This window comes from Pelobates fuscus, chromosome 8 (genome assembly GCF_036172605.1).
Source record: "Pelobates fuscus isolate aPelFus1 chromosome 8, aPelFus1.pri, whole genome shotgun sequence".
Classification (NCBI taxonomy): domain Eukaryota; kingdom Metazoa; phylum Chordata; class Amphibia; order Anura; family Pelobatidae; genus Pelobates; species Pelobates fuscus.
This window is the reverse complement of record NC_086324.1, coordinates 158367488-158381437: the sequence shown is the minus strand read 5'-3', so window position 1 is coordinate 158381437 and position 13950 is coordinate 158367488. Positions and strand designations below refer to the sequence as shown.

At 42.8% G+C, this 13950-nt stretch overlaps 1 protein-coding gene across 1 annotated transcript in view; it reads right to left on the bottom strand.

Moving 5' to 3' along the window:
* Positions 1-13950, bottom strand: part of GRID2IP (Grid2 interacting protein) — a 104699-nt gene that overhangs the window by 25397 nt on the left and 65352 nt on the right. The window contains exons 10-12 of the mRNA XM_063430504.1: positions 11574-11678; positions 9072-9172; positions 2267-2372 (exon numbers count right to left, since the gene is read on the bottom strand). Coding sequence (XP_063286574.1) covers positions 2267-2372; positions 9072-9172; positions 11574-11678 — 312 coding nt within the window. The remainder of the gene's footprint in view (positions 1-2266; positions 2373-9071; positions 9173-11573; positions 11679-13950) is intronic.

Below are 13950 nucleotides of genomic sequence, written 5' to 3'. Positions count from 1 at the left end.
GATCCCAATCTGTTAGAGCTCTGCCAATTTCTACCTATAGATTTCAATCTGTTATAGCTCTGCCTATTTCTACCTAGAGATCCCAATATGTTAGAGCTCTGCCAATTTCTACCTAGAGATCCCAATATATTATAGCTCTGCCTATTTCTACCTAGAGATCCCAATATGTTATAGCTCTGCCAATTTCTACTTAGAGATCCCAATCTGTTATAGCTCTGCCTATTTCTACCTAGAGATCCCAATATGTTAGAGCTCTGCCTATTTCTACCTAGAGATCCCAATATGTTAGAGCTCTGCCAATTTCTACCTAGAGATCCCAATATGTTAGAGCTCTGCCGATTTCTACTTAGAGATCCCAATCTGTTATAGCTCTGCCGATTTCTACCTAGAGATCCCAATATGTTAGAGCTCTGCCAATTTCTACCTAGAGATCCCAATCTGTTATAGCTCTGCCGATTTCTACCTAGAGATCCCAATATATTATAGCTCTGCCTATTTCTACCTAGAGATCCCAATATGTTAGAGCTCTGCCAATTTCTACCTAGAGATCCCAATCTGTTATAGCTCTGCCGATTTCTACCTAGAGATCCCAATATATTATAGCTCTGCCTATTTCTACCTAGAGATCCCAATATGTTATAGCTCTGGCAATTTCTACCTAGAGATCCCAATCTGTTAGAGCTCTGCCTATTTCTACCTAGAGATCCCAATCTGTTAGAGCTCTGCCTATTTCTACCTAGAGATCCCAATATATTATAGCTCTGCCTATTTCTACCTAGAGATCCCAATATGTTATAGCTCTGCCTATTTCTACCTAGAGATCCCAATATGTTAGAGCTCTGCCAATTTCTACCTAGAGATCCCAATATGTTAGAGCTCTGCCAATTTCTACTTAGAGATCCCAATCTGTTATAGCTCTGCCGATTTCTACCTAGAGATCCCAATATGTTAGAGCTCTGCCAATTTCTACCTAGAGATCCCAATCTGTTATAGCTCTGCCGATTTCTACCTAGAGATCCCAATATATTATAGCTCTGGCAATTTCTACCTAGAGATCCCAATCTGTTAGAGCTCTGCCTATTTCTACCTAGAGATCCCAATATGTTAGAGCTCTGCCAATTTCTACCTAGAGATCCCAATATGTTAGAGCTCTGCCAATTTCTACCTAGAGATCCCAATCTGTTATAGCTCTGCCTATTTCTACCTAGAGATCCCAATATGTTAGAGCTCTGCCAATTTCTACCTAGAGATCCCAATATGTTAGAGCTCTGCCTATTTCTACCTAGAGATCCCAATATGTTAGAGCTCTGCCGATTTCTACCTAGAGATCCCAATATGTTAGAGCTCTGCCGATTTCTACCTAGAGATCCCAATATGTTAGAGCTCTGCCGATTTCTACCTAGAGATCCCAATATGTTAGAGCTCTGCCTATTTCTACCTAGAGATCCCAATCTGTTAGAGCTCTGCCAATTTCTACCTAGAGATCCCAATATGTTATAGCTCTGCCAATTTCTACCTATAGATTTCAATCTGTTATAGCTCTGCCTATTTCTACCTAGAGATCCCAATATGTTAGAGCTCTGCCTATTTCTACCTAGAGATCCCAATCTGTTATAGCTCTGCCAATTTCTACCTAGAGATCCCAATATGTTAGAGCTCTGCCAATTTCTACCTAGAGATCCCAATCTGTTAGAGCTCTGCCAATTTCTACCTAGAGATCCCAATCTGTTAGAGCTCTGCCAATTTCTACCTATAGATTTCAATCTGTTATAGCTCTGCCTATTTCTACCTAGAGATCCCAATATGTTAGAGCTCTGCCAGTTTCTACCTAGAGATCCCAATATGTTATAGCTCTGCCTATTTCTACCTAGAGATCCCAATCTGTTAGAGCTCTGCCAATTTCTACCTATAGATTTCAATCTGTTATAGCTCTGCCTATTTCTACCTAGAGATCCCAATATGTTAGAGCTCTGCCAATTTCTACCTAGAGATCCCAATCTGTTATAGCTCTGCCAATTTCTACCTAGAGATCCCAATCTGTTAGAGCTCTGCCAATTTCTACCTAGAGATCCCAATCTGTTATAGCTCTGCCTATTTCTACCTAGAGATCCCAATATGTTAGAGCTCTGCCAATTTCTACCTAGAGATCCCAATCTGTTATAGCTCTGCCTATTTCTACCTAGAGATCCCAATATGTTAGAGCTCTGCCAGTTTCTACATGGAGACTAAAATCACAAAGGGAGATTTAAAGAAGATTTCCATGTACCTGCCGTGTATGTGAGGTTGCACGAGCCACGGGATTTCATGCTGCTAACTTTTCCAGAGAAGTTGTTGATGAACCGATTTTCTAACTCGGCATAAACAGCAGACATCTAGGAACAGCAAAGAAAATATAAGAAAGACAAACAGATTGAACAAGAAAAACAAGGACAGAGACAAAGACAAAGACAGAATCTACAACATGGGTGCATTAACTCTAGGTGGGAACCCAGACCGTCAGATAACTTGTGTTGTGTCCACCCATCCATCATTTAATGTTATAATAGTTGTGAAAGACACTTATGAGATTAAATAGTCACACTCTCACAGACACAACCATCTAGGGGAATCTACCCTGCCCAAAACTGCCCCTGTGCTAGGTTTGTAAGAGCAAATTGTGTTTGTCGGGTTCTAGGTAATTGCCAAGAAAAGAAATGTTTTACTTCTGGGATATATTATATCACAAAAGAATAAGGAGTCAATAAACAAATTTTACAACTGGAAAATAGGTTACCAAGCTACAAAATATCTAAAAGTATGACTTAAATGCAATAATAATCAGCTTTATAGATAGGGACCTGCCCTAAGAACACATTAGGAGGAGTCTGTCCCTCAAAACAATATTTGGCCACGTTTGTTGCACGTGTGCAGCATAAAATGATTGACACATTATGCAACTAGCAATAAATAGAAAGGAGGGGAAAAAAGACATTTAAATAGTGGTCGCTCCCCACCGCCCCCACCCTCCCACCGTATTAAATGCTCAAATACAATAAGTTTTCCTAAGGCACACCAGTTATCTGAAGATTTTTACATTTATCTATAGAACATAAAAAAGAACCCATTTATGTGTTGTATGAACATTTTATTATGTACTTATAAATCAGTTTATATTGATATAAAATACCATATTTAAATTAAAGCAGTCTCACCTAACCTCCTATTTTCTCAAAAAACACAATAACTGAAAGCTAGGTATGAATTGTGTTCTTCTCAGTAGCAAAGGTTTTTTTTTTCTCATTTACATTACATGCAAGGCTGTCTTGGCACAGCCAGGGCATACTATGCAAATAAAATCATATCCCCCATGGTGCTGTGCAAGCAGCCTCGTGAAGGTACATGTTTGTTCTCAGCACCATGAAGAGAATGCACAAGCGGTTTTGTTCATTGGAGACATCCTTACGGCAATGATGGCTAACCTTGCACCTCACATGTTTATAAACATACTTTTATTAAAGGACACAGAGGCTCCTATTATGCTATTCTCTTTCTTTTATTCCTCAGCAGCAAAAGAGAGAAATACTGTAAATATTCAACAGAATTGAAATAATAACATCATTTACCCCAAAGGGTTAACCATATATAACACATTAACCAATGAGAGTGTTCCTATCCTAATAATGTCCCATGTGACCTTAAGCCACTCCTCTTTCTTTTGCTGCTTCCTCCTCAGCTAAGTACAATTTTACATCTCTCTACATATCTGGAAAATTATCTATTTATCTCTGTTTAGTTTGGTACATTTGCCTTAATTTAACCTTGTTGCATTACCTATGCCTTATTTGTCCTTTTTTTCTGTGGTCAATTTTTTTTTTTTATCACTGTTTTATTGCTGTGTTTGTTGCTCCCTTTTCCCTCCCCTCCCTCAGTCACCTGGTCAGTTTGATTATCTTCCGACCAGGCTTTTCTACCATCCTGCTTTGAGGGGACCTCAGTCTGGGGCTCCCTCCTCGCACCGGGTATCGTTTCCCGCGGTCCCGGCGGTTCTCTGCATTAGCCGCGGCTAAGTGCCGCTCGCGCATGCGCACATAGCGAGTGCGCATCGCGGCGGCCATTTTTTGATTGGCGGTTTTGCCGTGCTTTTTCCTAACGCGGCCAATACGCTCACCTGGGGGCGGGAACGTGTCTGTGTTACTAGCCTTCTCTACTGCTCTAACTGTGCCTAGTTTTTTCTTGTTACTAAGCTTTGCATATTGTTTTACTTGTGCCTCTTAAAGCTGTATAACTTAAATAGCTGGTGCTTCTTAAAGCTGTATTGCTTAAATAGCTGTTGCCTCTTAAAGCTGTATTACTTAAATAGCTGGTGCCTCTTAAAGCTGTATTGCTTAAATAGCTGGTGCCTCTTAAAGCTGTATTGCTTAAATAGCTGGTGCCTCTTAAAGCTGTATTACTTAAATAGCTGGTGCCTCTTCCGCTGTTGGCTTCTTTAGCTAGCTGCTAAACTGTCACACTCCTACTCCACAGATAGTAGTGCCCAGTTAAGGCTAAAAATATTTATCTGTCGGTCATTTAATCCTTTCCTCCTGGCCACGCAATGATTGAAGGGCCACAGGAGCAAATGGACTCTGAAGAGTTGCATTCCCTCCTGGACGCGGCTATGATGAAGTCCGTGACACAGGCCATATTTATCGCAATGGGGGCCATGTCAGACAATATCTCACTGTCAATTACCAAGGCACTGAAATCCTCCACTTCTAACCCCCCAGAGGATGATCCGGTAGCCCCTAGTGGGCGTAAGGCCGTCACAAAGTCCCACCACCTGGACGAAAATGCCTCCAAAACAATACAGACGGACAGGGTACGTCCTGTCACAGATCATGTGGTTGAACCACAACAAGGAGCCCCCCACCGGGCAAAATCGGTGAGGAATTGGAAAAGGGCTAGAGCCCTCATTGAATCCTCCGAATCTGAGTCGGAGCAAGAGGAGGCACAGAGCGAGTCTGATGAGGAGGACTCTTATGACCCCAGTTTTTTATCTCCCTGAGCACAGCTCCATGACAGGAGCGGGAGAAGACTCCAAAGATGGAGTAGACGACTCCGCCCTCGTTGATCCGCAAGGCGAACCACCTTTTGACCCCAACACCTTGCAACACCCAAGATCCTCGGAGTGGTATCCCCTAGAGCACATTGCAAAATATATCGCTGCTCGTATTAGAAAACCACTCGACAAGGTGGCACGGAGCAAACTCCGGGCGGAAAGCCCACGCCCCACTATTCCGGATATGGCATGCGCCACCCCGGACGTAGACCCCAAAATTGCCCAATTCTTGGGGAAATCAGGCTGGAAAGCCAAGAAGGGCCTGGATTTTGCCTGGCGGAATTGCCAGGACAAGGTCCTAGATATCCTAGGGCCAATTGCAAAAATGTTCGACATGGTCGAAGGCGCAATAACAGGTGGTACCCCGGTGGATTTAGAGGCACTCAGGGGGTGGATACAGCGAGCCGTATGCCTGCTGGGCAACGCCAATACGGCGGTAGCTACAGAACGGCGCAAGGCAATCTTGAGAAAAATAGAACCTAAGCTAGTGAACCTAGCTATTTCAGAGCCTGGACCCCAGGCAAAAGCCCTCCTATTTGGAGATACTTTTGTTAAAGAGCTAGGCACATATGTAGGCACCTTTACGGCACATAAAGCTCAGGCTAACATGAAACGAGTGTTCCACCAGAGAGTTTTTGGCGGGGCCGGCAGATATCGGGGCCGTCAGCCCGGCCGAGCAACCCCGGGGTTCATACCGGGGCTACCGAGGCCCCATACAGTCCAGGCTTACAACACCTGAACCCAGAACTACCACACCGTTCTTCCCAGTCCGGGGCAGACCATGGCAGTCTCGGAGACCCAGAGGTTCTTCCTATGGCCGACGACCTTATGGTAAGTTCTATAGCTCGACATCTGGCTTCACTAACTATGGTAGGGGGGCAGACTGTGCCATTTTGTCACTGCATGGCGCAAGCTCACTGCAGATGCATGGATCCTTCACACTGTTCAGGGATACTCTATAGATTTTGTACACTACCCTGTTCAAATACAACCCCCCAACCGCATGGTGTTTCCCACTCACGACCAATACCTAATATCTCAAGAAGTGCAAGCCTTAGCCTCCAAGGATGCTATTGCAGAAGTCTTCCCTCTCACACCGGTTTTCTTAAGCAACCTCTTCCTGGTTCCCAAAAAGGGCAGAGGCGTCCGTCCAGTCATCAACCTACGACCCCTAAACATGTTTGTCACATACCACCACTTCAAGATGGAAGGCATCCACTCTCTAAGAGATCTCCTGCTTACAGGGGACTGGATGGTCAAGCTCGACTTGAAGGATGCGTACCTCACGGTTCCGATGGCCGAAGAGTGCCAAAACTTCCTACAATTCCAATGGGAAGAGACCTTATGGCGATTCAAATGCATACCGTTCGGCCTATCGTCGGCACCATGGTGCTTCACGAAGCTCATGAAACCAGTGGTCGCCCTCCTACGCAGCAGAGGAGTTCGACTCATAATATACCTGGATGATATCCTCATAATGGCGCAAGACCCTCATCTGCTCCACGAACATTTCTCGTGGACGAGGACTCTACTAGAAACCTTGGGGTTTCTAATCAACTGGGAGAAGTCGATCACCAAACCCTCTCAGTCAATAGAACTCCTGGGATTCACTATAGATGCTGTGAACGGAGCACCCCTACTCCCGACAGCCAAAGTCGAATCTATCAAAAAGGAAATCAGGCGGACTTTAGCATGTCCCATTCTTACCTTGAGACAACTGGTCAGGACAATTAACTTGTATAGATCAGCGATCTCGGGCTGTAATGGACATACAGCCTTGATGGGCTGTAATGGACTCCAAGCAGGAAAGCACCCAGTGGTGTGTCGACTTCTACGTGGAATCAAGTTTGCACGCCCACCAAGACCTAAATATGCAGCCTTATGGGATGTTGGCCTAGTTCTCAGACTTTTCGAAAATTGGCAAAGAAATGAGGAACTCTCGATCAAGCAACTCACTACTAAGTTGGTTACACTATTGTCTAATCTCCTGTAAACGTGTCTCAGATGTCGAGCACTGGACCTCACGGCACGCTCGTTTACACCAGAAGGAGTCTCCTTCAACATATCGAGACGTACGAAGACATCCATTACATCAGTCTTCTACCCAGCCCTTCCACATAACGTTAAGTTATGTCCAGTAGCCTGCCTCAAGGAATATGAGGCAAGGACCGTCTTGATTCGTGATTCCCGGTATCCAGATCTGTTTCTGGCACTTTGACAACCTCACCATCCGGTTTCTACTATCACCATATCTCGCTGGGTTAAATGGATCATGGAGTCGGCGGGCATTGATACCTCCACATACGGAGCACATTCTGTAAGGGGTGCTATGGCATCAAAAGCCGTTTCTCTAGGTGGTAGGCTAGAAGACCTCCTCCGTGCAGCTGATAGGTCCAGAGAATGTTCCGAGAATTTTATTTCCGACCAATTTCTCATTTTTCCACTTCAGTGATCATGCAGCTTTGAACTAGCATAATAGGAGCCTCCGTGTCCTTTAATAAAATTACCAGATTTGACTAATTTCATGACATAAAGTCATGATTTTATAAAGGACACGGAGGCGAGTATTATCCCACCCAATCCAGGTAAGTTACGCCCTCCCTGTGAATATACTGTCATGTAATGGGGCACAAGTTGTGTAATAATGTGATTTATTCTTTCACCTGATGACTAGTACTGAAATGACAAATTGTTTTTTGGTAGATAGGATCGTAATGTAATATGGAAATAAGATCCAAGAACGTATTTTACCATTTCATTTCTTTGTTTTACAGCCTCCTAATTGGGTTGTCATTCTGGTCCATGCCTGCCCATACAAGTTCAAGCATCTGCCTGTTTCATCTGGAGCCCGTTGCTATAAGTTTCTGGAAATCACGGTTCTTCACTTTATTGACTACATCGTTTTTCTGTTTGAGGAAGTGTTCATCGACAACATCAAAAGAAAGAGGAGTGGCTTAAGGTCACTGGGGACATTATTAGGATAGGGACACTCTCACTCTAATGTGTTATATATGGTTAACCCTTTGGGGTAAATGATGTTATTATTTAAATTTTGTTGAATATTTACAGTATTTCTCTCTTTTGCTGCTGAGGAATAAAAGAAAGAGAATAGCATAATACTCGCCTCCGTGTCCTTTATAAAATCATGACTTTACGTCATGAAATTAGTAAAATCTGGTAATTCTCCATGAGATTTTTTGTTGGTGTTAAAGCTTTTAGAGCTCAAAGCCCTAGTCCTTAAAAGAAAATAAATAAAAAAAAGTGGATAATGTTGACTAAACAGTATATTTAAAATAAATTTTGCAGAATTTAGGTCAACACAAATTATGATTTCCATAGTTTATTATCAGTTCACCAGAATTCTTGTGTTTAATTTAGATAACCATATTGAACGATTTATTTACTAAACAATAATTAGTGGTGAATTAAAAATGAATACCCAATATATGGCCTCTGGATGACCTGGAGACATTTTTCAATATAAGCTATTTTACCTAAATTTAGAAATGTAATGTCCAATTCACTACAATGAACTGCTTAATTAATAAACCACTTAATATCCTGCTCTACCAATCAAAACATAATCTATTTCTATTTTAACTAGATGTTAAAATGTTCTGTTAAAGTGGAGAAACACGCCAAAAATCTGCAAATATGAAATTCCAATAAAAACACAGAAAAAATATAATTTTGTGATACAAGTGTAAAGAAGCTGACATACTGAGGATTTTCACATATTCTTTTGCAAAATGTGAAAATCGACACCTTTTACTTCTCCTAGATGGTGTGATTTATGTTCACTTTGCCTTATTCCTGCAGACTGCTTTATGAATTAACTCCTTGAGGTATATGAATACTATACATGATATCGTTACAATAAATCTGGTTTATACAACCACATAACAAAAGGTCACATTACGTTAATAAATATCTAGATAAAACACATGTATATTTATGTATATACGCACAGTAAGAGTAACAATGCAATTCAGACCATTTTAGGGTTGGGGGTCTCTGGAAGAGAGGTTCCATCTCCGGCTTGTCTTTCTCCGGAGGTCAGGCGAGGTACAACTTCCACAAACTCACACGGAATTCCTGGAAGAAGAAAAAAGGCCAGAATTATAATGAATACTTCAAAAACACCAACCTATTCCAAAGCGCAGTATATTTGGTGATTCCAGGCCACCTGCTTTATGTCAGAGGAGCCAGGCTCTGCTCCCACCTGCTTATGATGGGTTTTTACTGACCTCCACTAGAGGGTTTCTTAATTATTTTATTTATCTCTGCATATTGAACAGATTTCTACCATTTTATGATCTCAAAAAAGCAGGCAAACTAAATAGTTCCCAAATGTCTCCTCGTGGTCAAGTTCAATTACAAGTTTTTTGTAATATCAGTAAATTTATTTATATGGAAAAAAATTAGTTCCAAGCAAATTACGTGGATGAAAGATTCCCATTCAGGTAGGTCAGCCACAACATTAAGACCACTTACGGGTGAAGTGAATAACAATGATTATATTGTTACAATGGCATCTGTCAAGGGGTGGGGTATATTAGGCAACAAGTGAACAGTCAGTTCTTGAATTTCATGTGTTGAAAGCAGGAAAAATGGGCAAGGGAAAAGATCTGAGTGACTTTGACAAGGGTTAAATAGTGATGGCGAGACGACTGGGTCAGGGCATCTCCAAAGCAGTTTGCTGTGTGACAACCCCAGGTCAAAGTGCCCAAGACGATCCCTGGCCAACGCAGAAAGTGCCTTCAATAGTGATGGCATCATCAGAACTGGACAATGGAGCAATGGAAGAAGGTCGCCTGGTCTGATGAATCACGTTTTTTTATTTTTTTAGATCTGATGGATGGCCAGGTGCGTGTGCGATATTTACCTGGGGAAGAGATGGCAGCAGGATGTACTATGGGAAGATGGTAGGCCGGGAGATGCAGTGCTATTATTCTGGCCAATATTCTGCTTGGAAACCTTGGGTCCTGGCATTCATGTGGATGTTATTTTGACACGTGGAAAAACAAGGGTCTGGCTGCACTCACCAAAACATGCTTAAATGGGGGGCTGCTGGGGGCCAATAAGTACAGTAAAAATAGAAATCCAGCGCACTCCCATATCAACTAAACAGCTACTTTGATGCTGACAGATTTGACTAGTTTTATTAAAAACCCCTAAACTAGGCAAAAAATAATGGGGGTTTAGTTACACTATATGATCATACATTGCATAAGCCTGCCACAAACGTCAATGTACCCCATCTTTGGCAGGTCCTACTCTCACTTCCAACTGTCTACTAACTGAGCTTTGCACCGCCCCCTGTCACAGGTGTCTCATCTCAGGACCCTATTTAAGCCTTGTACTGCAGAGAACTCGAGATGGAAGGATTTCCCCAAGTGAGTAGCTCATTTAGTAGACAGTTGGCAGTGAGAGTAGGACCTGCCAAAGATGGGGTACATTGACGTTTGTGGCAGGCTTATGCAATGTATGATCATATAGTGTAACTAAACCCCCATTATTTTTTGCCTAGATTAGGTGTTCTTAACAAAACTAGTTAAATCTGTCAGCATCAAAGTAGCTGTTTAGTAGATAAGGGAGTGCGCTGGATTTCTATTTTTACTGTTATTTTGACACGTACCACCTACCTAGAGATTCTTTCAGCTCACATGCACCCCTTCATGGCAATGGGGTTCCCTGATGGTTTGATCTCTTTCAGAAGAATAATACACCCTGTCACACTACAAAAGTTGTTCTGGAATGGTTTGAGGAACATGACAAAGAGTTCAAGGTGTTGCCTTGGCATCCAAATTCCCCAGAACTCAATCCAATTGAGGATCTGTTGGATGAGCTGGAACAACAAATCCGAACCATGGAGGCTCCAGCTCGCAACTTGCAGGACTTAGAGGATCTGCTGCTAATGTCTTGGTGCCAGATACCACAGGACACGTGTAGTGGAGACTATGCCTCGATGCATCAGAGCTGTTTTGGCAGCACAAGGGGGACCAACACGATATAAGGCTGTTGGTTTTAATGTTGTGGCTGATCAGTGTACATATAATTGACACACTGTGTAGATAGAACTGTCAGCAAGCTTATAGATGAAAACTTGATGGAGAATATGAAAACTTATAGATGAAAACTTAGACATATGTGAAGATTTCGCTCTGCAGACATGGCGCCCTGGTCTGGAAGGGGAAATCACCACCTCTTACTTAATTAACTTAAAAACTGCATTCCACAAGTCCAAGCAAGCAAGCAGGTACATTCTATAAGTTATGGAAATTGTTCTAAGGTGACAAGTTTGCAATAACATCCCTATATTGCCTGCTCTGAACAACACATCACAATATGCCCTTCAACCTCCATCAAAGACAATGAATTCCATCTCTCTGTGTGAGCATGTGAACGAAGAGTGACCAGATTGGCCAAATAGATTTTGGAGGTGCCCATATCGTTTTTTCTTGTCTCTCTTCCTGTTTTTACAAACCGGACTCACCTGTTTTCCCTTCTTCCAGGGCGGCAGCACGTATATTGCCCTGACACCCTGCTTGAACATGTACAGACCCTCGATGAGGGGGCCCGGTCTCAGCATCCATGGCAGCTGTACATAGTCAAGAAAGAAAAGAACTATTACTTATGTCTCACATGGAAATTGTACAAAGTGTGAATTGTAAAGTATTCATGGAGAATTAACAGTAAATTTCAAATTTTAGGCAAAAATAGACAAAGGAAAACATATTTGACTTGTATACATTTTCCAAATTGTCTCTTCTGACCTAAATTGAGGCACCTAGATCACTTCATCTCATGGAAATGATTTTCCTGTTGTTTTCGTCCTGCAATGTAAACATTGTCATTTTGTAGATAAGGCAATGTTTACATTGCAGGGCTAAACACAGTCTTCCTGACAGCCACTAGAGGGTGCTTCTGCTCCAACAACAGCCAGACTTGGTTCTGTGACCTTCAACGCCCTTGTGCATTGCATGAGCATGTTGAACCTCCTCTGATGCTTGTCATATGGATTTACTGTATTAGATGCTTCTCTATGAGAAGTGTTTCTCATCCTCAATGCTTCCCTATGGGAAGCACTGGATTGGACGACTGGTGAGAAAACGAAGAAGAGACACCTGCAGGAAGCCGACACAGGAAAAGGAGCAGGCAGCTGCATGGAGTGCGTCTCAGTGCTGGAAACAAGGTGAATAAAATGTTTCTTTACCTTTTGTTTTATTTCATTTAGGGGGCCTGAATCTCAATAGATTTACTTGTATTCCTAATACTATAGTGTTTCTGTAATCTGAACAGAGTCGCACACACTGTGCACAAGCAACCCTAAGATAGAAGGCCAGTTTGAGCAGGTGTATAATTTCAATAGCAGCAGCCGTGAAGCTGGTTCCTTGTCAACTAGTGTCTGTATTAAATGGTAGCTCCAAGTACCATGACCACTTCAGTGGTTTTAATTATCTGCAGTTAAAGGGTTACTAGGTTACCTGCTGTAGTGGTTATGGTGTGAAGAGTACCCTGGTCCCGTTTACCTTAGTCCCTGCCATGAACTGACCGCTCTCAGGCAATGAATGCAACAATGTGAATAGTAATACCCACAGAATGCATTATAGCCAGCCCAGAACTCTATCTCCGACACTGTCATCGGGTGTCACTAGCGGGCGTCACTAATTTTAGACACTGAGTTATAGTTTGGCTTCCTAATGTATATGTATGTATATTTATAGTAACTAAGATAGCTGTTACATTGTATTTTGGTATGGCAGGCATCCAATGTATCCTTTCAGTACAGCTAAAGGTCCTATGAGTCTATATAAAGGGAAACTACTGCATAGTGCTTGGAAAACAAAGTTGTTTTCGTAGCACTATAGGTCCCTGCAGTGACCCTTGTCCCCCCCGCCCTACCTCCCCTCCCCCCCCGCCCTAGCTCCCCTCCCCCCCGCCCTAACTCCCCTCCCCCCGAGCTAACTCCCCTCCCCCCCCGCCCTAGCTCCCCTCCCCCCTAGTTCCCCTCCCCCAGATGCAGAAGGGGTTAACAACCCTGTCACTTATGTTATTCTACCGCCAATTTCCCTTGGCACTGGTCAACACTCCACCACTCCTCCATTGCCTATGTCAGCCGACGGAGGGGGGGGGAGATGTGCAGCGCGGCGATTGCATTACGACTTCCCCCATAGGAAAGCATTCTATAATGCTTTCCTATGGGGTTTGGGGTAATGCTGGGTATCCTCATCCATAGCATGAGAACGTCCAGCATCAGTTAGGCGACCAAAAGTCACCTAACCACCCAGAAGTCCCTTTAGTGGCTGTCTGGTAGAGGTGGAGTTAACCCTCCAAGGTAATTATTGCAGTTTGTCAAAAACTGCACTAATTACAACTGCAGGGTTAAGGGAACAGGGATACTGCGCCCAGACCACCTCAATGAGCTGAAGTGGTCTGCTTGCCTATAGTGTCCCTTTAAGTATAAATTAGCTACTTTTTTTTTGTCTATTTAGGAATCTCCGGCATGCTCTTTGTATATTACCACATAGGATACACTCTTCCTAATCTCATTTTTTTACTGTGATCTATTGTAGGTAGGATTATTCTTTTGGTAGCTGCTGTTTCTATTGTTTAGCGTTATTACAGGAACACTATAGTGTGGGGAACACAAACACGTATTTCTGACACTATAGTGTTAAACTAACTATTTAGGCCCCGGCCTTCTCTTGCATCACTTTGAAAGAGTGTTTTTACTCACCTTTTCTCCCACACCGTGCCATATTTGCTGTGGCTAGTTCTCTGAAACGGCAGTGTTTACAGCGCTCAGCCTGCAGGGACATGCTATAACCAGCTGCAGTGGTTCTGGTGACTGTTTAAGTTGTTATAAAGCC